At 40.2% G+C, this 26,666-nt stretch overlaps 1 protein-coding gene across 1 annotated transcript in view; it reads left to right on the forward strand.

Annotated features, from left to right (window-relative positions):
- Positions 1–26,638, forward strand: part of PSTPIP2 (proline-serine-threonine phosphatase interacting protein 2) — a 1,323,814-nt gene extending 1,297,176 nt beyond the window's left edge. The window contains exons 13-15 of the mRNA XM_044078135.1: positions 3,590–3,621; positions 19,837–19,896; positions 26,161–26,638. Of these exons, the coding sequence (XP_043934070.1) occupies positions 3,590–3,621; positions 19,837–19,889 (85 nt within the window). The 3' untranslated portion in view covers positions 19,890–19,896; positions 26,161–26,638. The remainder of the gene's footprint in view (positions 1–3,589; positions 3,622–19,836; positions 19,897–26,160) is intronic.
- Positions 26,639–26,666: the final 28 nt, after the last annotated feature.

Consider the following 26,666-nt stretch of genomic DNA (forward strand, 5'->3'; position numbering starts at 1 on the left):
CAGGCAATATCCTCCTGTTTTACCTTGTAAAGTGATGACATCACATGGTGTGTCCATGTTTGCCTGAAATACCATAATAAATGCCTCAATGATATCATCCATGTTACTGTAAAATCTATTACTATAATTCTGACTTTTTCCCTCTAGTTTGCATAACCATACATTGCATTTTTATTACCTGAAACTTCTAAGGTTAGATTATGTTCAGTGTTAGCTTTGATATTAGTAATTGGTAAGCAAAATTGTTTGTTAATTTCTTTTGATCATTTAATATATATTCTTTATTAATCAAACATTTTATTCAACATTTTTCATGTAAATATGACAACGCCAAAACATCCTAACAATGGAACAGCTATGAATAAAACATAAGGTAGAATATCAGCATTGTTATTAACGATCCATAACAATATTCCACTTCAAAATCAATGAATAGTTGGACAAAAAGATACACAGAAACAGACCAATCATTAGAAACTCTAAACATGTATTACTGTAAAGTCTATGAGGAGTTGATAGAGGGCGGCATCATAGAAGGTGGTAACCAGGAATGTCATTAAATAAGACTATGAAATTTCACAGTTCAAAACAGCAAACTTTGTTTAATTTAGACCACTACTGAAGAAATATTTTAGTGATCTGGATAAAATTGTGTGAGAATTTCCATGAGCAAAGCAAAGTTTTATAAAGGCCTGTGATACCATGAATGAGACATCTCTTAGATTTGGAAGTTCACCCCCCCCCCCTCATACTAATATTTGGGCTAGTATTAGCACTGCAACAACAAAACTCTTCTTTCTAGAACAGGTGCCCCATGCCACCCCTCCCCTCCCTAAACTCAACAACCTTACCATCCTCCTTAGCTTAGTCAGCCCACAGTTGTACATCAGGAAAATGTCTAAACGAATAATAATTAATGTCACTGATTCTGCAGTGTAGCTTCCTTGATTATACCTATAATCTTTGTAGCATCTAAGTAATTCTGTGATATGTGCAATATTATAGTCATCCAACCCGTCCACGAAAACAACATGCTTCTATCCAGAAATGACTATAAATTTCTCTCTCTAAACTTGACGGAAATTCTAGAATAACAAATCCAAACCCAAACCTGCAAAAGTTCATGAAAATGTGAGATGCAGTCCAGTTTTTAACAAAATTTCTGGGCAGGTTGCAGCACAGTGAATATCCCTAATGGTTGACAGATTCCAAAACGTTGTAAATATCTCCTTACAGAAGCCATCTCCATAGAACTTACTAAAGCACTTGATTGTTTCATATCATGAGTTCCTTAAAGACTTGTTGGTCCAAGCGAATAATTCACTTCATTACGACCACACACTTCCACCTCATTCTGGTCATTTGTTGATAGTGTCTTTCTTCTTTAAACTTGTAAGACTCTAATGCATCCCAGCTCTAGCGAGGAAACTAAGTGCAGCGTAAGGTCCCATGAAGCTGCCGCACTTCAGTGGCCTGCGAGCAAACCTGATGTGGCAAAACCAGCTCGAGAAGCCAACCTCAGAGGAGGTCTGCTTTCTTAATTTGCTTCAACAGTGAACATATCACCTAAAACACTATCCCTACCTGCCTTCCAAGTCTCTTCCTCTCTCAGATTTACTGAAGGTTACCCCACTTTAAAAACAAATGTATATATTGTACATTACACTCTCCTTCTTCACTAGACTGCATCTATACAGTTTTTCTATGTAACTAGCCTTAAGTACTCTGTTGTTTCTTACACTTCTATATTTATTTGTCTGTGAAATGTTTTATATTTCATCAGGGCTGAGCCTGAAATTGGTCAATACAGATCAATGCACAACCCCAGTGGTCAAATATAAATATATATATATATATATATATATATATATATATATATGTTTTCATCTTTTTGGCGTAAAATTGTTCCACCACAATATGTTTGAAAGTTGGATAGGATATGCAGCTGTTGCTGGAAGAGTAGCTTAGATCACAATGTAAAAGGTCTAGCAGTGTTATAATATACCGAGCAAAAGTAACACACTTTGTGAGAGAGCGAGCCAATGGTATTGTACTTTGGGGTCTCAATAACAAGTGACTACACGTAAAAATCTACATTTCTTTTTCAAGCCTTCTTACTCTACAGTGGGACTCTGGCTTTGAGTTTAAAAGATAAACTTGTGACTTTTTTTGCAGGGAGCATTTTTTGTAATCATTTGAAATTTTGGGACTCACTAGAGCGAGTCCTGAAACGTGGAGACTGAATGGCCAAAAAATGGACTAAGTCTGAAATGGCTATTTCTCAGAATATTCCCTTTTCTCCAAAGTATACCAGTCTCAGAGTTGGCATAGCTCAGAGGTTATGGGGGGCTTGCCCCCCCCCGCACACATCAAGAGGTTCAGGGACTTGTAGTTTAAAAGAGAAGAGTGATGTGCAGAGATTTGCTCTTCTTCTCAGTTTTCAACCTTTTTCTTTTGGTATTTCCGCACTCGGCATTTCGAGTGCAGACATTTCAACAGAGAGCCCTTTTTTCTCTTGGTGTCTGTCTAACTATAGGAAAACAGTTGTCCCCACTACTCAAGCAGGATATGTACAGGCCCTGTGCCAAACTGAAGGTTGAGAAAAGGGAAGAAGACAAAAAACTGAAGTGCGAAATAACAGAGACTTCAGGTAGGGGAAAAGGGAAGGTTAACCATGTAACTTTTCTTCTAAATCATGTTCAAAGCTGAAAATGTCCACTTTAGTTAAGTCATCCAGTCTTGCTTTCAGGCATTTATGGAAAAGTATCAGCAACAAGAATGAGGGAGAGATAAGACAAACAGTGTGCATAATACTATATGAATAATACATATTCGGTCCTATTCTATTCAGTCATATGCTGTATGAATAAATGAGTTATACAAGCAGTTTAATACAGGAACTGCAGTGTTTTTCCATTTTAATTTTATAAAAAAATATGCAGGATTAGTTCTAGTGGGAGTTTTACTAAGTGAGTGATAAACATGATAGCAGGATGAAACTTTTATTTCATTTTTTCGGTTAGTGGACTAAGTGCCAGGAATAACCACTCATTTTTTCCTAAACTGCTCCTGTACATTAATTCAACCTTTTGAGACATGAATGTCTTATGGAAGGTTGTTATATTCTAAGCCCATTTCAAAAAGCACTTAGTGTAACCGATTCAGTCACCCAAGTTGGAGGATTCTTTTTCCATGGGACAGCACTCTTGACTTTTTAATACAAGTTTTATATAGTGCGTATATTAAAGGTGTAACATTCTTAGTTTGATTTGTGTGTGTGTGTGTGTGTGTGTGTGTGTGTGTGTGTGTGTGTGTGTGTGTGTGTGTGTGTGTGTGTGTGTGTGTGTCTGTCTGTCTGTCTGTCTGTGTCAGAGTTTTACTGACCAAGGAACTTTTCAAGTGCACCCTTTCCTAAACAATGAACAAAGAATTTTAGCAGAAAGTATAGATTTTTTTCTTACAGTAACCAGTGTTATTTTTATTTCTGTGAATTGTCTACTGCTAGATTTTCTAATATAAGAACTTAGCATTACTTTTAGAGAGCTAATACATTTTATAAACTACAGTCTTTTCGTTTTTTACTTTATAGGCGAGAAGCACCTCTACCTCCTGCAACACAAAGTAAGTAGTGTAACCAATATTGAGACTTACACCACATGTCATCACCAGCCATTATCACCTGTGTGTGTGTGGTGTATTACCTAAAGTACTTGGTCTATTTACAGCCAGTCCTAAATTGTGCTACACCTAACAAGTTGTATAATTCTCCAGTCAGTGACATCTCACTTGAATACCAATATATCTTGGTATTTGTAAATATATACAAAGCTAGTCTAGATTTCACTGGATCATAAACATTGCATCATTAATATGATGGGCTATTTTTCAGCTGATATTGCTGAGCTAATAGTACTTGTGTTTAATTGCTTATGCGGGGGGGAGATCCAACCACCCCCAAAATCTGTAGAGATTTCACTGCACTTTTCTGTAATCTGGACTAGTTTATAGTGTTTCTTTTACAAGAAACTTTATTGTATATACACATTAAAGACAGTGCCACAGGGCTGTCCTTAACTGTAACATTTATTAGCGAGCATTTGAGTAAGTGAGAGCGATCTTTTTTTTTTTTTAGTATAATATAGAGAATGTATTTTCTGCCATTTTACACCACTGCAGATGTCCTTTACTGATGCAAAGTTTGGATTCTTTTATAAACTTGTGGTGAGATCTAATGTACATTTGGGATTTTCTTATTGTTCTGGATATAGTGATTTCTTTTTATTATTATTATTGCAAGTTATGTATTTTTAAGCGAGTTGCTAAACAAATTTCCCATTGAAATTCTTTGTTCCATCAATGAAAGCAAAATTTTGAATCAGATTGGGAAAAAAAAGACCTGATAATGTGAAAAAGTGCAAAGCATGTGGGTGTCTGAATATATTTGCTGTGTAACCAATCAAAGTTGCAAATCTGAGTTGACAATTCTTCCATTCTGAACATGTAATGCATCCTTCTGTTCTTACTTCCAGACTATGGGATTGATTCTATGTGCTTTCTGTCTTGCCTGCCAGCCAGAGCCTCACATATTCTCTCTTTCTTCCCAGTTCAGCTTGTTTTTTTTTTTAACTATCATCACATTTACCACACACTTAAGTAATGTCTGTTTCCCTTGCTCATTTTTTTCTTTGTTCATTTCCCAATCCATCCACAATATTTACCATGTCTTCTGTGGTTGGCACTATGCTTGTTTTCCACTTCCAGGTTATTGCTTTTTTTTTTCAGTAGAGCCAACAGTCAGCTCAACAGAGCTTTCCTGTACCAAGGTTTGTCTGAATCCCAGCTCCGGGTTGACACATCACTCCTTCCTCTAGTTCAGTTCACTCAGTAAACATCTGACTTATAATGAACTGGAAAGCTTGTTTGAAATTGTCTGGCTGGCTTCTATTGCATTAATTCATAATACTGTGCTATGTATGTAATCTTTTACTGTCCACATTAGTTTCATTTTTAACTCCCCCGCCCCAAGCTTCCATATTATAACATTTAATCTGATATTGTTAAACATCGTTCATTCATTACGCATGGGTATTGTTTCCGACCTCGGAACTGAGCCAGCCATTTTCCAAGCTCATGTCAGCTTCAAACTCTCGAGCTAAACTCTTACCCACAATCCCCCTCTCCCTGTTACCTCAGATTTCATTTGCCACGTTGCCATTCGGTCGTGTCAAGCTACTTCTCTTGAGCTAAGTACAGTTGTTTGTTGTTTAATAATTTTTCACATTACTTTTCTGTCAGAAAGTTTATATTTCATTGTCTCTTACCCTATCGCATCTAGCGTACATATTTTCTTCAGGTTTTTCTGCTCTTTCTCTACCTTTTTACCACAAGGTATTCTCTCTTTACTATCAATGGTAATCCTTCACTTTTTTCTCATACCTTCGGGTATTCTTTTGTACCATTGCTGGTACCTTTTTCTATTAATTAATTTGCTTTCATGGCAGATAAGAAAGGTAGTCCGGGGTTTAAGCGGTGTTCTGATTGAGGACACAAACTACCTACTTCTGATGCACACTCTTTGTGCGTTTATTATGTGGGAGCGTCCTACTTGTCTGTTGTCCCGCCCTGTACTATTTGTGAGAACTTTTCGAATAGAACCTTGTTGGAAAGGAAAAACAAGCTATTACTGAAGGGACTTCTTAAATCTCCCTTTTCAGAGGCTATTTCTGGGTCGGAGACCTCAACCCCTCCTAGAGCCCATAAGAAAATCTTGGATGTTCCTACCAAGGCTAAATCTTTGCCTTCGTCCCCGGCTGGGGACTTCCGCTAATCAAAACCTAAAAAAGGCTAAAGTTTCGGCTCCAGAGCTCTCTCAGTCAGCCCCAGTGCTTTCGGTGCCTAGACCTTCAGCACCGGGGCCTTCAGCTCCATTAGTGATCTTGGCTCTGTCTTCTCCTGCAGCTTTCACTATATCGGCACTGAGGGGCTCCTTGGTTCAGACTATTACCACTGTATCAGCACCGACCATTCAGTCGGCGCATACTTTGACCATGTCGACTCCGAGATCTTCCTCGGAACTGATGCCTTTATTGTTGACTCCAGTTTTGTCAGTTCCAGCTTCGGTAGCAACAACCACTTCAGCACCCATAGTCCACTCGCTCTCGGCACCGTTGTCCTTGGTGCGGACGGGTGAGATGGGCACATAGTTTGCCTCTTCTGTGGACAGGCCTGTTTCTCCCTCAGTCTCTGTGAGGTCCACTGGAAGCCTTTCCGAACACGATGTGTTGCGTCTTGTGGATCAGGTGCTCTTGGCCAGAGGTAGCCCACCCCTCAAGAACTACCCTTCCTTGGGAGGTGATCATCCATTTCCAAAGACCCCTAATTATTCTCTTCCTTTGTTGCCTTTGAAGTCCATGGATATAGCACAGTCTTCCCCTTCTGCGGTTCCCTTTATGGATCTCACTAAGGAACCGCATTTGCCTCTGTGACAGGAAAGTTTTGCTACAACCCAGGATGTCAGTTGTGACTTGCATAGTTTGCTGCTCCACAGCCATCCAGGGACTCCGGGTTGGCAGACTGAGCCACTTAGGGGAGGGGTAACCCCTGTCCTAGACATGCACTCCTCTTCAGGTGGATCAGCCTTCCAACTGATGGAGAAGGCTTTCGCTGCTGCTGGCAATGCTAGACTGTCTATACCTCCACCCTCCTCTGGTACACTGGTTTCACAAGTCGCACTTAGTGGACACTGGGTGCAAGGGCCTCTGGACTTATCCTCTCAGAAATCTCCTTTTCGGCTGTCTTCTCCAGCTTCTCCCACTGAGGAGGTCCACTGAAAAAGTTTGTGTAAGAGGAAGCACATGAACTCCACAGAGGAGTCCCTCTCTGAAGACACAGATTTTGATGAGGGGGAAGGATCCCCCTGGTCACCCTCTGAGGTATCCTTTGGTGATATCCTTGAAATCCTGAAACAGAGAGGTGACTGGCAGTCCTCTAATCTGACCTCTGAGGAATCTGTGTTCCTGCAGGGCTTTTGCGCCCGGCCCCCTACCTCCTGAGTTACTCCACCTGCCGATGAACTTGTCCAGCTTATTGTGCAGCATGCTTGGAAGGCTCCTGATACCATCAAAGCTATTCCCCGGAGGCCAGATAAGATTTTGTCCCCTCCTGCTCCGGATCCCCATGGGTCCAAAGGTCTTCCTGTGGATGCTTTGGTGGTGGCAGCTCCAACAAAAAAGGATCTGGCAGAAGAAGAAAGCCAGAATGTCCATCCACCTAACAAAGAGTCCCGGGCCCTGGACAGGATAGGGAAGCACACCTTTGCTTCATCGACCTTTGCTATCAGGTCCCTGAATTATATGGCACACTTTACCAGGCTTCAAAGGGATCTAATTTCTGAGCTCTCTGAAACATTGTCTGGTGCCGTGTCTGATGAGGTCCGTGACAAAGTGGCCTCTCAGTTGGCCACCATTGAATCAATATCTAACTCCTCTATGTGACTGATATCTCATGCATCAGAAGGAGCAGCTAGAGCAGTAGGTTCAGCTGCAGTCTTGAAACGACACACCTGGATGCGCTTGTGCAATTTCGCGGAACTCTTTAAGGCTTCCTTTCTTAATGCTTCCATTTAGGCCTCCTTGTTGTTTGGGCCCAAAGTTAAAAGCACATTAACCAGATGTGAACAGGACGGTAAGACCCTTTCTGCTGTAGGTGTCTATTATTCTTCCCCTCAACGTGCTTTCTCCCAAAACCAAAAGAGTGGGAAGATATGGTTCAAGAAATCTCAGGGTCCTTTCCGTGACACACAGGCTGAGTTCTCCCCTAGAGGCAGAGGGAGAAACTCACAGGGAAGATGCTCCTTTCGGGGCAGAGGGGGTCTGTGTAACCAGGGTTCCAGGGATTCTTTCCCTGGTCAATCCTACCAGCACTCCTGAAGAGTGGCCCAACTCCTTTCCTCTGGAGGTAGTTGGGGGGACATTTCTCCTTGTACCCTTCTGCCTGGCTAACCATCACCAACAATTCTTGGGTACAAAGGATAATAACCAGAGGTTATCATATCCCCTTCGATCATTGTCCTGTCCCTTCAAAAAACCTTCCCAACGTTCCACCCAGTCAAAGGGAAGAAGCAGCACTAGAGATAGAAAAGCTGCTAAGAAAAAGAGTCATCCAAATAGTCCCTCCAGACCAGATAGGATCCGGATTCTACTCAAGATTTATTTTTGGTGCCAAAGAAAACTGGCGACTGGAGACCAATTTTGGATCTCAGTGTATTGAACAAGTTTATGAGAGTACAAAAATTCTAGATGGTCACAATACAGTCTATCCTCCCGCTTTTGGAAAAAGACGATTGGATGTGCTCTATAGATCTTCAAGATGCGTATTACCACATAAAAGTGGATAGGCCATCAAGAAGATTTCTGCACTTCCTTGCAGGAGCCAGTCACTACCAGTTCAGAGTACTCCCCTTTGGACTCTCTACAGCCCCCAGAGTGTTCACAAAGTGCATGGCAGTTGTCACAGCTCACTTTCCGACTTCAAGGATTCCAGGTGTTTCCATACCTAGACGACTGACTCATTTTCTCCCCCACCAGACACCTACTGGAAGAAGCCCTGGCATACTCTCTCCTCACTGCACAAAGGCTAAGCATAACCATAAACTGGCAAAAATACAATCTCACCCCATCTTAGTCGACAGAATTTATAGGGGTTATCTTGGACACAAAGAACTGCAGAGCTGCTATTCCAGAGCACAGATTTCTAAGGATAAAGCAACAACTGATTCCAATCCTTTCAAGGGAGAAATCCATGGCTCACCTGGTCCTACAGCTGTTGGGTTCCATGGCAGCCTCCATCACCATTGTTCCCATGGCCAGGTTTCACCTGAGGCTTCTACAATGGCTACTGCTTACCCAATGGTATCCTTTTCAGCATCCTCTTTCAGCCATGATTCGAGTAACCCACAGGTGCAAACAGGATTTAAATTGGTGGATGACACACAGTCTGTCACAATGGTCTCGCCCCTTCTCGCCCCAGGAACCCAAGGCCACAGTGACCACGGATGCCTCCCTGATGGGGTGGGGGGGCTATGTCAGGGTCAGACAGTCCAAGGCACATGGTCCGAAATGGAGGCCCATCTGCATATAAATGTTCTAGAGGTGAGGGTGGTGCTTCTGGCATTGCAAGCATTCCATCCCCTGCTGCCATCTGTGACAACTGTGATTCAATCAGACAACATGGCAGTGGTCTGGTACATCAACAAGCAAGGTGGAACCAAATCTTACCCCATTTGTTGAGAGGCCATGAGGATATGGCAATGGGCAATGGCTACCAACCATTTTCTTCTAGCAACGCATATTCCCGGGAGTTCCAATGTGATAGCAGACAGACTCAGCAGACTCAGCAGGTGCATTCTTCAACCTCATGAGTGGTCCCTGAATCCCTTGATAGCAGCGGAGATCTTCCACCACTGGGGCCATCCTTGCTGCAACCTCTTTGTATCTCTGACCAATTACAAATGCAGCAACTACTTCATCCTGATTCCCCCTCCGGGACAGTCACCCAGGGATGCTCTAGTCCACGATTGGCCCTTGGGTATTCTTTACGCATTTTCCCCCTTTCCCCTCATTCCTCAGTTTCTGAAGAAAGCCCGTCAGTTGAAGAGCAAGGTGATCCTCATAGCACCATATTGGCCTCGACAGATTTGGTTCCCCTTCCTTTGGCCTCACCTACTGGATTGACCATGGATTCACCATCCAACCCCAAAGTTGACTCACATCCACAGAACCTGATTCATCCCAACTTGAACAGCCTGAAGCTCACGGCTTGGCTACTCCAATTCCCTTGATTGCCAGGCAGAATGATCTTTCTTTACCAGTACGTGATATTCTCATTGCATCTCATAAGTCTTCCACTAGAATTACTTATCTGAGCAAGTGGAAAAAATTTACCTGTTGGCTGAAAGATAAACAAGTAGATCCCTTCTCAGCACCAGTGTTGATAATATTAGACTATCTGGCTGACCTCTTTCAATTGGTTCTATCGGCCTGTACCATTAGAGTTAATTTGGCTGCAATTTCTAATTTTCATGAGGGTGTCCAAGATTCCTCTTTTATGTCCCACAGATTGTGCAAGACCTTCATAAAAGGTGTGAATCATCTGAGGCCACCTTTTAGAGAACCTATTCAACCATGGAATTTATCATTAGTTCTACAAGCTCTGACAATGCCACTTTTGGAACCTGCCTCTTCTTGCGACCTCAAGTATTTGTTATGGAAAACCTTGTTTTTGGTCAGCATTATTTCTGCCAGACGTATTTCTGAGCTTCAAGCTCTATGTATCAAGTGTCCATACTTGATTTTTCATAGAGATAGAGTGTCCCTGAGAACTAATCCATCTTTTCTGCCTAAAGTGATCTCTGAAATGTCCATTAATCAAGCCATTGAATTGCCAGTTTTCTTTCTCAGTCATTCAAACAGATGAGAGTATTGCCTACATACCCTAGATATCCACAGACAAATTCATTTTTACTTAAACAGGACTAGGCCCTTTCGTAAATCTGACCAGTTATTTTTGGCTTTTTCTGGGCCTAGATTAGGATCTGCTGTTGCTAAGCTCACATTAGCTAGATGGTTGAAGGACTGTATGACCTTTATTTATACACAACGCAATATCTCGTTGCCTACTACCATGAAAGTTCATTCAACAAGGACGGTGGCAACTTCTGCTGCCTTCCATGTCAGAGCTTCCTTACATGACATCTGTGCAGCTGCAACTTGGGCTACGCCTCATACCTTCATCAATCATTACAAATTGGATTTGGCCTCCAGGGGAAGAGCATCTTTCTGTTCTATGGTGCTCAGGAATGTCCTTCCATGAGAGCCTCCCAGGAATAGAGGTTGCTGGTGACTCTGTCCCATGTGTAAGGAATGAACGAGGATTAGCAATATCAGATAAAGACGTTATGTCTTACCATAACATTCCATCTGTATTGTTGATCCTCGTTCAGTCATTACGACCCTCCCTCCTTCCCCCTCCTGTGGTTTCTAGTGGATCTCACCATCCGGTTCTTTTAGGTTATTTGACCAGAGGTAGCCTCTACCTTCTTTGACTTGCAAACTCAATCTGAGTTAACAGGGAGAGGGGGATTGTGGGTAAGAGTTTAGCTCGAGTGTTTGAAGCTGACGCAAGCTTGGAAAATGGCCGGCTCGGTTCCGAGGTCGGAAACAATACCCATGCGTAATGACTGAACGAGGATCAACAATACAGATGGAATGTTATGGTAAGACATAACTTCTTTTTTCAAAAACGATATACAGTTTTAGATCCCTGTTTTGAGGTTCCTCCCCACTGGCTCTACTCTTTCTGTCTTCGTTGTATTGTATGCTCCAATGCACCTGCATGACTGTGTCTGTTTATCTTCTCAGTTTATCTTTCCATGTTTACCCCTCATGACTTTCCTTTTTTTTCTACTTATGAAATGCTGCTTTTACTAAAAGCTCTACTTATGCTCCTTTTGTCAGTCATAGAGAATCATCTTATCCTGTTTCTCACATATCCCTGTCTTCTATTAGAACTCTACTTTGCTTTATTTTACTTTTACTGTGGCTCACCTTTTCACTTTTTTCCTTTATTATTCTTCCCCTCTTACTATTATATCCCCTTGCTTTGATATTGTCTTTACTACACATTTTTTGTGACATTTTTTCTTTAAGTATTAACTCTGTACTTTTGTTAAGGTAAGACACAGATTTCTGCCAGACTGGTAGGTAATGGTATCATATACACTGAGCCGGTGGACATAGCAAACATGTTAGTTGACAGGTTCTGTGAAAACTTCACTCCCATGTTCCCACCACACATACCCCATGACATTCCTTCTACCTGTCCCCCACCTTGTATCTCTATAGAGCCGGCCATATACACCCTATCTAAGGCCAAAAACACAGCATCTGTGGGACATGAAAACATTCCAGGCTGTGTCTTACATGGACTCCAACAAGAACTAGCAACACCATTGGGTATTCTCTTCAATCATAGTCTAAGCACTGGCTTCATCCCAGCTGAATGGAAAATGGCCACCGTTATCCCCTTGCACAAAGATGGTGCTTCCACTGACCTCGGGAACTATAGACACGTTAGCCTGACTAGCCTTATCTGCAAGGCCATGGAGCAAATCATCATGGACCTTATCAACAAAGATATAGGTAATCTCCAAACACTTAACTCTACTCAGTTTGGATTTTTCAAAGGGATATCATGCCTGTTAAACCTTCTTCGATACAGTCACCAGAGCCCTGGACAAGGGAAACCTGTGCATACAGCCTACCTGGACTTGGCCAAGGCTTTTGACACTATTCCCCACTCAGGCATTAATGGCAAACTCACCCAGATAGGTATCAACCCTTATATCATTAGGTGGGTCACTAACTGGCACACTGATAGAACCTATACAGTCAAAATAGGGAACTCCACCACCAACAGCAGACCTGTAACCAGTGGTGTTCCACAGGGATCAGTCCTGGGACCTCTACTGTTTTAAATCTGTTTCTCCAAAGTACAAGCAAAAACTAAAGGTCTGTGGGTGACAAAGTTTGCTGACAACAGCAAACTGATAGCAGTCATAGAATCCCCAAATGATGTCAACATCCTACAAGATTGTCTTACACAAACAAATGATTGGAGCCAAAGTCACGGGCTTAAACTCAATGCAAAAAATGTATTATCAACCTTTTGGTAAATCAATGTTCTAGGTAACTACCACATCAGTAGAAACACCCTAAGCATGCACTCAGTGATGAGAGACCTGGGCACACAGGTTGACGGCAACCTTGTCATTGATCACCATGTCCCCACCGTGGTAAAAAGGGCATTCTGTATTGCTCATCTCATAAGTAAGGGCATTGCTTCCAGAAAAAAAAGAAGTTACAACCTCCCTGTACTCTTCTGCCATCAGCCCAATAACTGAGTACAGCGCCCTTTTTGGTATGTAACTTTCCAAATATCTGCAGCAACTGGAAAGACCACAAAGGTTGTTCACAAGGAGAATTCAGGGTTAGTGGATCGTCTGTAATCATTCATTTTACTCTGTTTCATACAGACTACTCAGAGGTGATGTTTGCCTTGCGTATAAGGCAATCTCTGACTCTACTTTATCGTAAATGCTGCATATCCATAAGTCCAATGGCTCACGGGTTACTCACTCTAAAGAACTTAACCTGGTATGTCAAATTAATAGAACCTACTAGAGGGACAGATTTGTCACCCAGAGGTTACCACACCTGTGGAACAGATTTCCAGTTCATGTCAAGCAGAGCACCTCTTTGGCCCTGTTCAAGTGTAATCTGGATGATTGGATGGGTAACTGTAAATTCACCCCAGGCGTTCCACCTGTGTCTCTCTTAGACAGGGGCAATAGGTGCTGATTGTGGAAACAAGGGCAGAACATGGCTAGGCTTGTAAGGGCCTTAGGGCCATTAGCCTAGTAACTTCCTGTGATCCTATGAACATACCTGCACATTGACTTCACTCTATCCCTTTAACATTGTTGATTTTTATTACTTTAGTTTTCATTCTAGCTCTTTTAAATACATTAGCATTAATAAAATCTTCCCTGCTTAGTTGTACATCAGTCACAGTCTAGAAATTTTTCATTAAATATTTGTATAGTTTCTGATGCTTTGGAATGGTGCTGCATAGCCATTGGTTCATTCTGCCCTCCCTTGATTCCTAATTTTATCATTGGTTCATTCTGCCTTCCCTTGATTTATCATTTTATCGTTGGTTCATTCTGCCTTCCCTTGATTCGTCATTTTATCATTGGTTCATTCTGCCTTCCCTCGAGTCCTCATTTTATCATTGGTTCATTCTGCCTTCCCTTGATTCGTCATTTTATCATTGGTTCATTCTGCCTTCCCTCGTGTCCTCATTTTATCATTGGTTCATTCTGCCTTCTCTTAATTCCTCCTTTTATCATTGGTTCATTCTGCCTTCCCTCGAGTCCTCATTTTATCATTGGTTCATTCTGCCTTCCCTCGAGTCCTCATTTTATCATTGGTTCATTCTGCCTTCCCTCGAGTCCTCATTTTATTATTGGTTCATTCTGCCTTCCCTCGAGTCCACATTTTATCATTGGTTTATTCTGCCTTCCCTTGATTCCTCATTTTATTATGATATTCCTTTACTTGTTCAGCTGATGGCTCACAGCTAATGAAAGTCATGGTGCCTCCTGAAAAGAGTGTTTTGAGGATTGCTGTATAGAAAATTTTGAATTGAAGGCCATTTCCCCACACTTTTTTGTTATTCAGATAAATTTATTCCTTTTGCTGTGTGAGTTGCTTGAGTAATGATTTTCTACAAATATTCTGCAGTCTCTCTCTTTTAATAGCTTTCCTTTTGCCATGGTCTTGACACAATCATCTTCTTTTATTATATTTGGCATTTAACCAGATGTAATCTTGTTTTTTCTTTGCTACTGTGTTAGTGGCACCATTTCAATTAATACTGCCTATGAAGGGAATACCAGTCATTTTCTGCAATACAGTGTGTACCCTCTGCCTTTTGTGGTATTTCTGTGAATATCAATTTTTCACATCTGTCTGTATCTTCAAATTCAGTCTTTTCATCTCTTCTTGCATTCCTTTATTCTTTTGTACCAGCATTTTGTTTCTTTCTTCTGTACAGCCTGCAATTCATCTGCATGCTTACTGAAAGTGTCTTCTATTTCTAATTTATTAGATTTAATGTGGTCTTTTAGTGTTCCACTTATCCTAAATACTTTAGTGTGCAGTCTGCCAAATTTGTTTTGCATGGAGAACAATTCCATTTTTTTTCTCCAGTAGAATGCTAAATTCATTTGTGGTTTGCGGTAGTGGTGAGCGGTAGCGTTGTCGCCTCACATCTAGACGTCGCGTTCGGCTCTCAGCTGGAGCGTCTTCTGTGGGGAGGCATGCATGAATGGGAGTGCCTTCGTTGAAGGTTGTGCGTCAGGGCTGGTAACTTGGCACGTAAAAATCCACTACCAAACATTAGCGGACTGGAGTTCCGCAGTGGCGACCCCTAACCGGGATAAGCCGAAAGACACAGCAGCAGCAGAATGCTAAATTCATTTAGGACCCACTGTGAATTTTCCAAGACTTTAGCTTTATTTTAATGGTTTTACTTTGTATCTTGTTTTAATTCCTTGAAGGCATCCAGATATCAGAAATACCATCAGCAGACAAAATTTCCTTATTTTTTCTATTTAGTGACAATTGTCAGTGATGAGTGGAAGAGCTACTTTTCAGCTTTTTTCTAATGATGAAGTCCTTGCCAGAAGTCATGTTTCAGTGGTGATACTGGAATTTGTTATACACTATAATAACATAAACCACATTTGGTTCAATACTTAGTAAAGCCAGATTCCATTTAACTTCTTCTGATAATAAGATGCTAGTTATTGAATTCAAAATTTGGTATCCACTTTTTTAAACCAGTATAAAATGCCAAAACCAGGCCAAGAGACCTGTCTAATAACTCCTAGACATCTTTCAGTGTAATTCTCACACTTTAAGAACTTTGAATGAAATTAAACTTCAGTAATATACACATCGTTATAATAAGTAAATCCTGAAAAGTAAATTGCATTGTAATAAGTTTAACAGTATTGGCAGGTGGTGTATCTGTAAATGACTGCTTAAAATTGTCAAGGTCAAGTGCCACCTCTGAAATATTATGTACCCATCACCCTATCTATACATCAGTGTTGAATACCATTTACAAATCAAAACTGCTATCGTAAATTCTGACTTGCAGTGACAATGGGCTGTTATTCCTTGATTATAACTGTAAAATATAAAACACAGTTCACACAAAGTAACAAGATTATTGGCATGTTATCGAAAGACAGCATGAGATCCAAATGTACAATTTAGATCAAATATTAAGAACTTCTTTAAGAATCTTTTTATGTATAGGGATGTAAAGATTACACTGAAATATTAAGAACTTCATTAAGAATCTTTTTATGTATAGTGATGTAAAGATTGCTCTGAAGTATTAAGAAAGTCTGTAAGACTCTTTTTATGTATAGTGATGTAAACATTACTCTGATTTATAACTCTTTGGTTTAGCCCATGTTAAGTGAAGTATATCTGTCAACAGTATGAGCATATCTTGTCATCAGTTTCCTTAATTATGCAAGAAGTAGGCAATTATAGGTTCATAGGTTGGTACTAGGCTATCGGCCCTAGGGCCTATACAAGCCTGGCCATAACAATTCCCTGGTTATTTCTTCCTACAGTATTTATTTCCCTGGTCCCCTGTCTAGCAGGGCGACTGATGTGATCCCCGGGGTGAATTTCGTATCTCCCATCCAATCATCAAGGTTCTTTTTGAAGAGGGCCAAAGAGGTGCTCTGCTTGATATGTATGGGCAGTCTATTCCAGAGTCTGGGATGACAAGGTTTAGATCTCTGGAGCGTATGTCTCTGAGGGATCGGGATTTCTTTAAGTGTAGCATGTCCAATAGCTCTGGGTTTGACATGGTCTTATATGTTAAGCAGAGATAGCCTCTGAGTAGACGATATGCAACAGAGTATAGGTGGAGTTTTTTTAGATAGTCAGCATAGTGCATCTGCTTTAGGCCAGTAATTCTTTTAGTGAGGTATTTCTGCAGCCTTTCCAGTTGTTGTAGATGTCTTAAGAGGTATATGCCAAACGGGGCATTGTATTCTATAATGGGTCTAATGAGAGATGAGTACAGTGGGACAATGACCTCCTTTTTTCCGGATGAAAAGCCCTTACTGATGGGATATGCCACTTAGAAGGATTTCCTGACTGTTGTGGTGATGTGGTTATCGAAGGTGAGACCACTGTCCACCTGTGTTCCTAAATATAAATCTATTATCATACTTTTGGTGTTTAGTGTATGCCACCTATGTGGTAATTCACGGGTACATGTTTTTTCCCAAAGGGGAGAACTGTACATTTCTTGGCACTGAGCTTGAGCCCATGGCTCTGGCACCAAGCATCTGTTTCTGTAAGGCCCATATGTAGAATATCCACATTATTTGGGGATTCAGTAATGGCTCCCAGTTTGCAGTCATCTGCAAACTTTGTTATCCAGAGACCCTTAGTGCTGGCCTGTACTTCAGAGAAGTAGATGTCAAACAAGAGTGGTCCCAGGACTGAACCCTGAGGTACTCCACTTGTCACTTGGCTGGTGCTGGATTTAGAGTCAACTACTTTTACAGTGTGGGTTCTGTCAGTAAGACAGTTGGTAACCCATCGAGTGACTTAGGGATTAATGCCCTGCTTAGTAATTCCAGAGTGGGGGATGGTGTTGAAGGCTTTGGCAAGGTCCAGATAGGCTGTGTGAACCACCTTAGCCTTGTCCACAGCTCTGGAGACTGACTCAAAGAAGTCAATCAGGTTCAGGAGACAAGATCGGCCCTTCACGAACCCAAACTGCATGGGGTCCAGTGTTTGAAGATTGCCAGTGTCTTTGTTTATAAGTTCCATAATAATATGTTCCATGGCCTTGCAGATCAGGCTCGTCAGACTGATGGGGCGGTAGTTCCCGGGATCCAAGGTGGATTCTTCCTTGTGGAGTGGGATAGCTGTAGCTGTGCGCCACTCAGTGGGCACAAAGCCTGAGGTGAGGCTATGATTAAACATGACACTTAGGTGAGGTGCCAGTTCATTTTGTAGTTCATGTAGTACACAGTCTGGGATGTCATCTGGTCCCATGGATGCTGTATTCTTAGCTTTGGAGAGTGCATTTTTTTACCTGTGTGGCCATTATTACAAGAATTTGGCAATCTTTCGGTATTGAGATGGGCCCTTTAGGGGGTGGGAAGGGGGTGAAGTTTGCACTGAATCAATCTGCCAGGATATTGCCAATATCCTTCGGATCAGTATATTTAATGCCATTCTGTTGTAGCTCAGAGCAGATCTGAGCACTGCCATTTAGATTCTTGACATAGCTATAGAATGCCTTGTGGTTGTCTTTGGAATCTTTGGCAATTTTATTTTCGTAACTAGCTTTGAAGGATTTTATGAGGGATCTCAGCTTCTTACTGAGGCTGCTAAGGGAGTTTTTTGCATCCTGGGATTTTCCTCTTTTCTGCAACAGTTTCTTCCTTTTGTTGTAAAGTTTGTTTATGGCAAGGGACTACCAGATTGGCTTCCTTTTTTTGGAGGAGAGTGTCTTGGTTCTATTGGGGATGGCATGATTCATGCACGAGTGGATGTGCTCGTACAGTGCCTTAGTGTAGGATTTAGCAGTCGAACTTTAATTTCCCTTCTGCATGTGTGTCATGAAGTTTGCCACTTCTGACTTGAGTACCATGAAGTTGGCTTTGGAAAAGGTTTTTACAGAAGTTTCCTTACTGGGGGGTGGGGGTGGGATGTGGATGTCAAGGGGGATTAGCTTATTGTTAGACCTGACCAGTGAGTGGGTGACCATAGGTGTGTAGTTTCAATTTCCCATGTTGGTAATGACCAGGTCTAGGCTGGCTGTAATTTTCTTCTTGTTCAGCCTGGTGAGTGGGACATCAGTGTGCCTGACTATAGAGTCAGCTATGACTAAAGTGTTGGGTATAGTGTCTTACCTTAGGGGCTGTTGTTGGGTGGCACACTGGTGTTGTGAGCTATGTGGCACTTTGGTTGTGATTGGTGTTTGTTTGCGTTTCAGCTTCAGAGGTCCTTGTTTCTTGGGCAGGTTACTGTTAAGGGCCTCCACATATGTGGGTTTAGTGTTGCTATGTGTAGGTGTTGGTGGTGTGGGTTTAGAAGGGCTATGTGTTGCTTGAGGTGTAGTGCAGGTGTTAACCTTCTCTTGACTGTCTAGCACAATCTTGGGTGGAGAGAGCTTTGCTTCCAGTTTGGCTATGTAAGTGCATCTCTTACAGGTTGTTCTGTTGGGTGGTAGGAGGAGAGGGTTGTCTGTGTACACGAGGCAATTGCTGCATTGCCCCAGTATGCCCAGATTCACCAGTTGGACAGGGGAAATCACTAGAAGCTGACCCTTGGACATGACTGGTTTGGTGCTTTTTTTTTGTAAAGTACAAGAGCTGTTTTCCCTTACCTTAGCAAGGTACTTTGCAATTATAGGCTGTTTAGTGCCTACGATTAATTTCTCCTTATTAACAAGGAGAGCTGAGTGCTTGTATCAGTTTAAGACTTCCTAGTGCTTTCCAGCAGTTTTTAAATCAAGTGCTAGTCACAGGGATGCTTAAAGGTAAGATGAAAAAAAATGGTTTATCCTAAACACTGCAGTGTGCACTAGAGGAGTTAGATGTGAAAGTAGGTAACTTAAGTTTTACCTGTCTAAAAAGTTATGTTTTAGTAGAGAGTCACTATTTTTAAAACAGCAAGATAGATTGAAAGGGGGTGGTCACTTTTTTATTCTGGTACTATGGAATACAATAGGATGGCCAATAAATTTAAATAGTTGAAGGGGAGTGATTTCACAAAATGATAATGTTGTGCTTACTCACACAAGTCAGTAAAAACAGAGAGGAAATGAGATATATGGTCAAATTAACATAATGGGAAGGCAACTAGAAAGACAATGGTGTTTAAGAACATTACAGTAACCGGGTGGGAGGGTGAGGGAAAACATTTCTGCCTGACTCACAAGAGACAGAGCCGTGGTCTCTTTTCAAGTTTTATATGCAGTTAAAAACAGAATACAAGTAAAACACAAGGTAAATAAAACAAATCACAGTATTTAAGATAGAAAAAGGCAATAAAGTCATTTATTTCTCTGGAAAATGTATGCATTCCCTGAAGGTGAATGCTATATCAGGTAAGAGAGTGTTAGCAGGTGCCAGATTATTTATATTTTATTTTTTCTGTTTTTCAGATGATGCTGCTTACTCAATGCTTGATGGTAATTACAGCTTGGCACAGTACTAGTGGTCTTGTAAGTACAGAATTCTTAATACATTCCTTTATGTAAATGCTACTTAATAATGAATGTGTGCAGATTTGGATAGCAACACACAATGTAGTCATCAGATAGCACTTTGTTGATTCTTTCTAGCTACAGAGCACTGCTCTGTGTCTCTGCCAGTCACTTACCAATAACCTCCCATTCTACACTTGCCTTCGAACCTAATGCTATTTAACCCTCTTTCCAGAATGCACGATCATTTACAAAGAAGATGAAGAGTTTCAGGCATCTACCAACTTACTGGTGAAAAAAGTTCTTATCACTGACCTGAAGCTAGTCTACAACTTATGAATGAAAGGTGTGCTAATTGATTCTGTGAGAGTACTGATACATGGAATAGACTACCGAATTATACTAAAGCCAGCACAAGTTTAGATATTTTAATAAATTACCTGGACACTTATTATGGGAATATCTATTTTGGTATATTGGCAGGATATGCCTGAAATATTTATATGTATTTGTTTGTATGTATGTATGTTTGTATGCTATTAAGTGCTTTCCTGCCTTTCTTCTAGTTTCAATTCCCCGGCATCCCTCTCAAAATACTGTATTTCTAGATTATATACGCCCTAAGTTCTGTGTGGTACAGCCTGTACATATTCAGAGCCTTCATGTCTCCTATACTCCTTATCTACCCTTGACAGACTTGGTTACATGGCTGTTTGTACAAATTTTGTATGTAAGGTAGCCCTACATGGGTCAGGGAATATTACAGGCACCATTATACAGAGAGTCCTGTTCCTTGATTTCCATAGGGCCTGGAATGTGTATTCCAGCATATGATCAATTTGTTTTTCATTAAAATTCAAGAAAAAGCTATTCCTTTCCCTTTGAAGTTTGATGAGGAAATAAAGGACAACTTGTATCTCAGCATTTTAATTTACTTGTTGAGCAGGTGAATCTGGTCGTTTTCAGACTTTTCAGTCACAATCTGGGCCACAATGGAAGAGGGAAGTTGAAAACATGTGTGTGTGTGTGTGTGTGTGTGTGTGTGTGTGTGTGTGTGTGTGTGTGTGTGTGTGTGTAATGCTATTGTGGGGGAAGAAAAGGTAAGCCCACCACTCCCTCCTAGATATAAATATGCCAATTCCACAGTCATACCAACTCAAAGAAGGGAGATAGCTCTCTGCAAACAGGAATCACTGCAAGCACATGCTAGAAATTACACCAGCAATGGTTTCCAGAAGTGCATCCAATTTACCCATATCAGCACACACAGACACTATCACTTACCTGAAACAAGCCAAACACAATAATGAGATCACATGAATATTCAACTGTAATACAGTCAAGCAGTTGTGCAAATGGAGTATTCTGAATTCAGAATACATATGCATATATATATATATATATATTTGTATATATATATATATATATATATATATATATATATATATATATATATATATATATATATATAAACTACTCAAAAACCCACCAAAACTACTTTTAATAGCAACCTGCCTAATGGAAGCCTCCCATCAAAACCAGCAGCCTTCACCCCCTCCCAGCTTCATCATTTCCAAAATCCCCAAATGTTTAGCAACATTATACAAACCCAACAGTCATAACACTAAGAGCCACCATGTGTACCCCAACAATATGCACTGCTTCACCCAAACCCCACCTATAAGGCAAATAATGACCTACTAAACTTATAGACTTTCTCCACTGTTAAACAGTGAGCTGTTGCCTAAATGCCATAAAAGCAGAGACAGCTAAAATATAAGGCTTTCTTGGAGACCTAGACCACGACTGTGCTATTAGCCATCCCGCTGCATCCTGGCAATTATCTACATTTCTTCTGGAACTGCCATTGACTGAAAACTGAATTTGGGCAGTCTGGTGAAACCTACTAACTGAAGAAGTTTGAGGTGCTGCTATGGCTTCACCCAACTCATGTGGTAATTCTCTCTTACAGTCTCTCTTGGACTTCCAAAAAACCATCTGCCTTCCTCTTTCTGTGACTTCTGCACCCTCGTTCTGTCTCAGGTTCTCCCTCAATATGCTTTGGATCAGGATGTTTGACTGCTGCTACCTTATGGAACAATGCCTCTACTTGGACTACTGGGTTAGTCCTGTAATCCTTCAGCATAATAACATCCACCATCCTGCAAGACACAAATATACATTAAAGCATAAGCTATGAGAAACCCTCTTGTTACTCCCCCCTTTTTTTCCTTTTATGTATATGTAGCCTAATATGTCTACCTTATGTAAATAAAACTACCTAACCAAGACATCACCAGGATAACCTTCCTAAAACCTATCCCCCATAACTATCTCTCCGTATATTATGGATGTGCTGCCTGTATCAGTCACCAAAATTATTTCTGGGTGGTATCTGTCTAACTGTTCCATTTATCTCTGAGGTTGCATCAAAATGGGAAATTGGAAGTATGCCCCCTTACAGCTGCATGAAGTTTTGATGTAATGACCATTTTATTATCTTTTGACAAAATCTCGCCTGGATATCTAACTCCATACCACATTGTAATAAAATTCATTGGTCTGATTACTCATATGAAATCATTTTGATTTTCAGTACTAAACAGATCTTAACATTAGTTATTTCCTTTTTCCGTGAACAGTATAATTTAGAAAAAAAATGTTTGCCATGTAAGTAAACAGAACCCTGTGATTTTTCTCTAAATATAGCATTACTGCTCTTATTGTGACTTGATCTGAATAAAGGCTGTTCAGATAGTGCATGTATTGTGATTGTCTTGAATAATGCCAATAGGATCAATTTTGATGGTTATAACAACAAAGCTGTATTCAGTCACTTTCTGACCTTTAAGGATGACATCACTCCTGTTGTATCTCTCAAAGTGACTGTGATGTCTGGAAAAATAAGCTGCATTTACTTATGTAACAGTAAGCCTGTTTAAGTTACAAGTCTGCTGTTACATGTCTTACTTATCCAGCACCATTTGACAGGACTAGCCAGACCTCAAATTTTAATAAAACTATACATTTATGAATTTGGAAGAGCAACAGGTTTTGCATTAATATCCATGTACTGTGTGATGTAATTATTGAGCATGCCTTACTGACAGTATTTGTATCGCTTCCCCCATAAGTTACTGACAACAGACTGAATCAGGAATATACCCAAGTTACAGGGCAGAATTGAGCATACTGTGAAATTCTGGTCAGTTGATTCATATGAAGAGGCCCTTGGCCACAATAACTATCACAAGATAATACCCAAGTTATTCAGTAAAATCAGACATTCTGTGAAATTCTGATCATTTGATCAGTGTGATGAGGTCCCTTCAACAGTAACAGCCATGAGATAATTTCTTGCTGAAGCACAGTGTTTAACTGCCTGTAGTTAACTGTTAATTCCACCTATGTTCCTACCTTGCCTAGCAACCCTTTTGGGCAAGTCCAAGTCACTCAAACTCGACAAACAGATTTCTAACACTCCAAACTTGCACATCACTAACCTAAAACCTATCTTATTATAAACTAAGATAGTCTACCTAAATTGACTATTAACCAACTGACTACCCACCCTGCCGAAACTGCTGGATTAAGGCCTGCTACCCTCAACCCCCCATCTGCTCCTCACTATTAAAAAAACAAAAAAAAAACTCACACAGTTCTTAGTCTATGCTATGCCACAACAACAACAAGCAAGTAAGAAGCCTGACATTACAACAAAACATAACTCAAAATAACTACCCATTCATCCCTTTTACAAATTAAATAATCTACATGCTACTTGGATTAAGTCTGTACTGTGCAAATCCTCTGCACAACATATATCCCACAATATAACTACCACAACCCCCAAACCAATTCTGGCACAAAATAAGCTTCAATTACCCTTACACTAATACTTTGACTACTTATAAAATATAAATTAATACCTATCCAGTCCCCAAACAAGCCCCTTGTACTTACCTCCTGGTGCTCAGAAAACTACCTGAACCACCAAATCAGGGTGTTTGGGCAAAGGCAGATAAAAGTAACTGATGTATTCCAAGCACTCACTTCAAAGAAACCAGTCATTCTCCTACAGAGCCTTGTGTAATCCTCCTCCCTCTACATACCCACCTCCTTACAACTCTTTATCTCATTTCCTTAACACCCAACCCCCATATCCTTAACCCTTTAATTTTGACAGTAAACAAATTAAAATTCCAACAGGTAACATTTACAAATAAGTCTACCTGCAACAAACTCAATTTGTAAGCAGTAATAAAAGTAGTCAAAAAATATAGAGGACACACATTTGTGGAAACTGCTCTAATCAGATGTTAACTGTTCTTATATATACTGTTTCTGTTTCAGAAACGTCTAGTATTAAAACTTCAGGTTGTAACAACATTTGTACTCTAGATAAGATTGTGTTCATTGCCCTCCCTAGAAGTCAGATGCAATATTGGGCTTTCCAAAGCAAAGCAATTCTGTTTCATTGTAATACAAGTCATTGTTAAAATGTTATTGCTATAATTTGCAACATGACTATTTCTTGACAGCTACATGGATAAGTTTGCTTATAGCATGTAAGTAGAGGATGTGTGGAACAGGTACAACTGAGAGTTATGGTAAGAAAGACAAGTGTGCCACTTCAGAGTTAAAATAGGAAAAGCATAACTTGTAGGTAGCCGATTCACTTTATTGTATTTTAAAGTCAATTCTTGTGCTGAAGTTAGACTTTTAAGGTTAATCAGAAAGTTTTATTGTTATGGTCAGAATTTTAGGATTAGAGAGGGAGCTTTAGGGTTAGGGATTAAGTTTTAGATTGTGAGGCGGTTTTAGAGTTATTATTAGGATCAGCGTTTTAGAGACAGGGAGGGGTTTTAGGGTGAGGGCAAAGGTTTTAGCATTAGGATTAAGGCTGAGTTTAAGATTAGAAAGCAGTTTTATGATTAGGTGTTAGGGTTTCGGACAGAATTTTACAGCTAGGGTTAAGGACAGTGTTTTAAGGTTAGTGATTGTGTTTTAACATTAGGAATGATTTCTGGGTAAGAGTTTAGTGCATTTAAATAGCTTTGGTTATTTACAGCAAGCAGACATAACTTGCAATCAATTTCTAGGAACTAAGATACAGAAGGAAGTTCTGCCTACATGCTGTACATAGCCATCACTGTTATACAGAGGCTTGCATACATCATTTCTACTTCCCTTGAAGTGTAGAGCATCCAGTTTGTAGCCTTCCGCCAAACAGTCATTTGAACTTTCATGGAATTTTCTTTGTGCAAGCTTTACTTTAAACAAGGTGGCAATTTAAGATAAGTTTGTTTCAGCATGCTGTTCTCTCTTTCTCTCTCCCATTTCCTAACATATTCCTTTTTGTGGTAAGAAAGGCTTCTTCGTTTCTGGTCCTACCGTTAATGTCGTTAACCTTTACACATGAGACTGGTTGCACCACCATCAGTGCCATTATTGTCTTCATATAATACTTTACGCCTTGTTGGTTCTTGCCCATTTCCTTCTCTTCTCTTTGGGTCTATACCTGCCATTCTGTTTCCTGCCTTTCCTTTTTTCTTCTGGGCAGTTACAGGTATGGTGATGCAGCATGTGTGCCAGACTGACTTGTCTGCATTTACCAGTGATCAGACTTCAATATGAATGATGTCCAAATGTGAGTTCCTGCTGTGATCCAGACTTCAGTCTTGAGCTATTTAGCATTAAATCAATACATGTAGAAAACAATAATTGCTTAAAATACTTACGAATAGTTGTTGCTCACTATGTTCAGAATTCTTCTTTCTTAGTGCACTTGAAATCCAACGACCTGAGCAATAGTCAAACATCATTATCATCATCATCTTGGCACAATTTGCATACGATGTATACATATGTCATTGCAAATAAGGATTCACTAAATAAGCTGTTTTCAATCATAACTAGACAAGCCACAAAATGGGAAGTCAGTCTTCACTTTGCCTCCTTTAAAATTAACATAGCTTTACATCTCTTGGACATGCTTCTATATGTAATGCGTCTATATGTAAGAGTTCTTATCTTGTCCTTTGCCTCCTGTATAATTAACAAGGATATTCTCATTACTGCAAGAAAATAGTTTAGTAGCTATGCTTCACCTCAAAGAAGCTATCTCTTGATGCTACATGACAAATGTAGGTTAAGCTTGTTTCTGAGTTGCATTAAAACGACATTGTCTTTTTAAGGTTAATGCTGTTTTGCTTACTGTAATGAAAAATGACAATAAATTTGTTCAACCAGAATAACCCCGTTTTTTTTTTTCATTCCTAGGGCTAGAAAACAGAATGTGCACTTTTCTAATGAAAATAAAACATCAATTACACTATTAAAGCTATCACAAATGAACTATGAGATCTTAATTTCTATGGTTTAAAACTTTTAATTGTGCTACTGATGAAGACAGAACCATTTATGGAGCTGAAGTAGAAAAAGAAGCGAAAATATTTGCCATCACCAGCAACTTTGCAAAGAAACCTGTTAAATATTTCTTGAAGTGTTTCTAATTTCATTTGGTTGAGTTTGTAACATAGTTAAACTCTTGCGTCAAGAACAGGGGATAAAGATAAAAATAAGCAGGGACAGCTATGCAAAATCAGGAACACTTTTCCAAATGTTTGTATTATACACATAGAATTCATTGAGTAAAATTGTTTATATTAACTTGCTTTTTTGCTGAAGGGTATTAAAACTCTAACTGTAATATCTATAATTATTTTATAATTGTAATAAAAAAACTCAAAAACTCCAAGGCAGCACAGTTTTATTGCATTGTCAGA

The sequence above is a fragment of the Protopterus annectens genome, chromosome 1.part1 (assembly GCF_019279795.1).
Source record: "Protopterus annectens isolate FY-2018-M chromosome 1.part1, PAN1.0, whole genome shotgun sequence".
Taxonomy (NCBI): Eukaryota; Metazoa; Chordata; order Ceratodontiformes; family Protopteridae; genus Protopterus; species Protopterus annectens.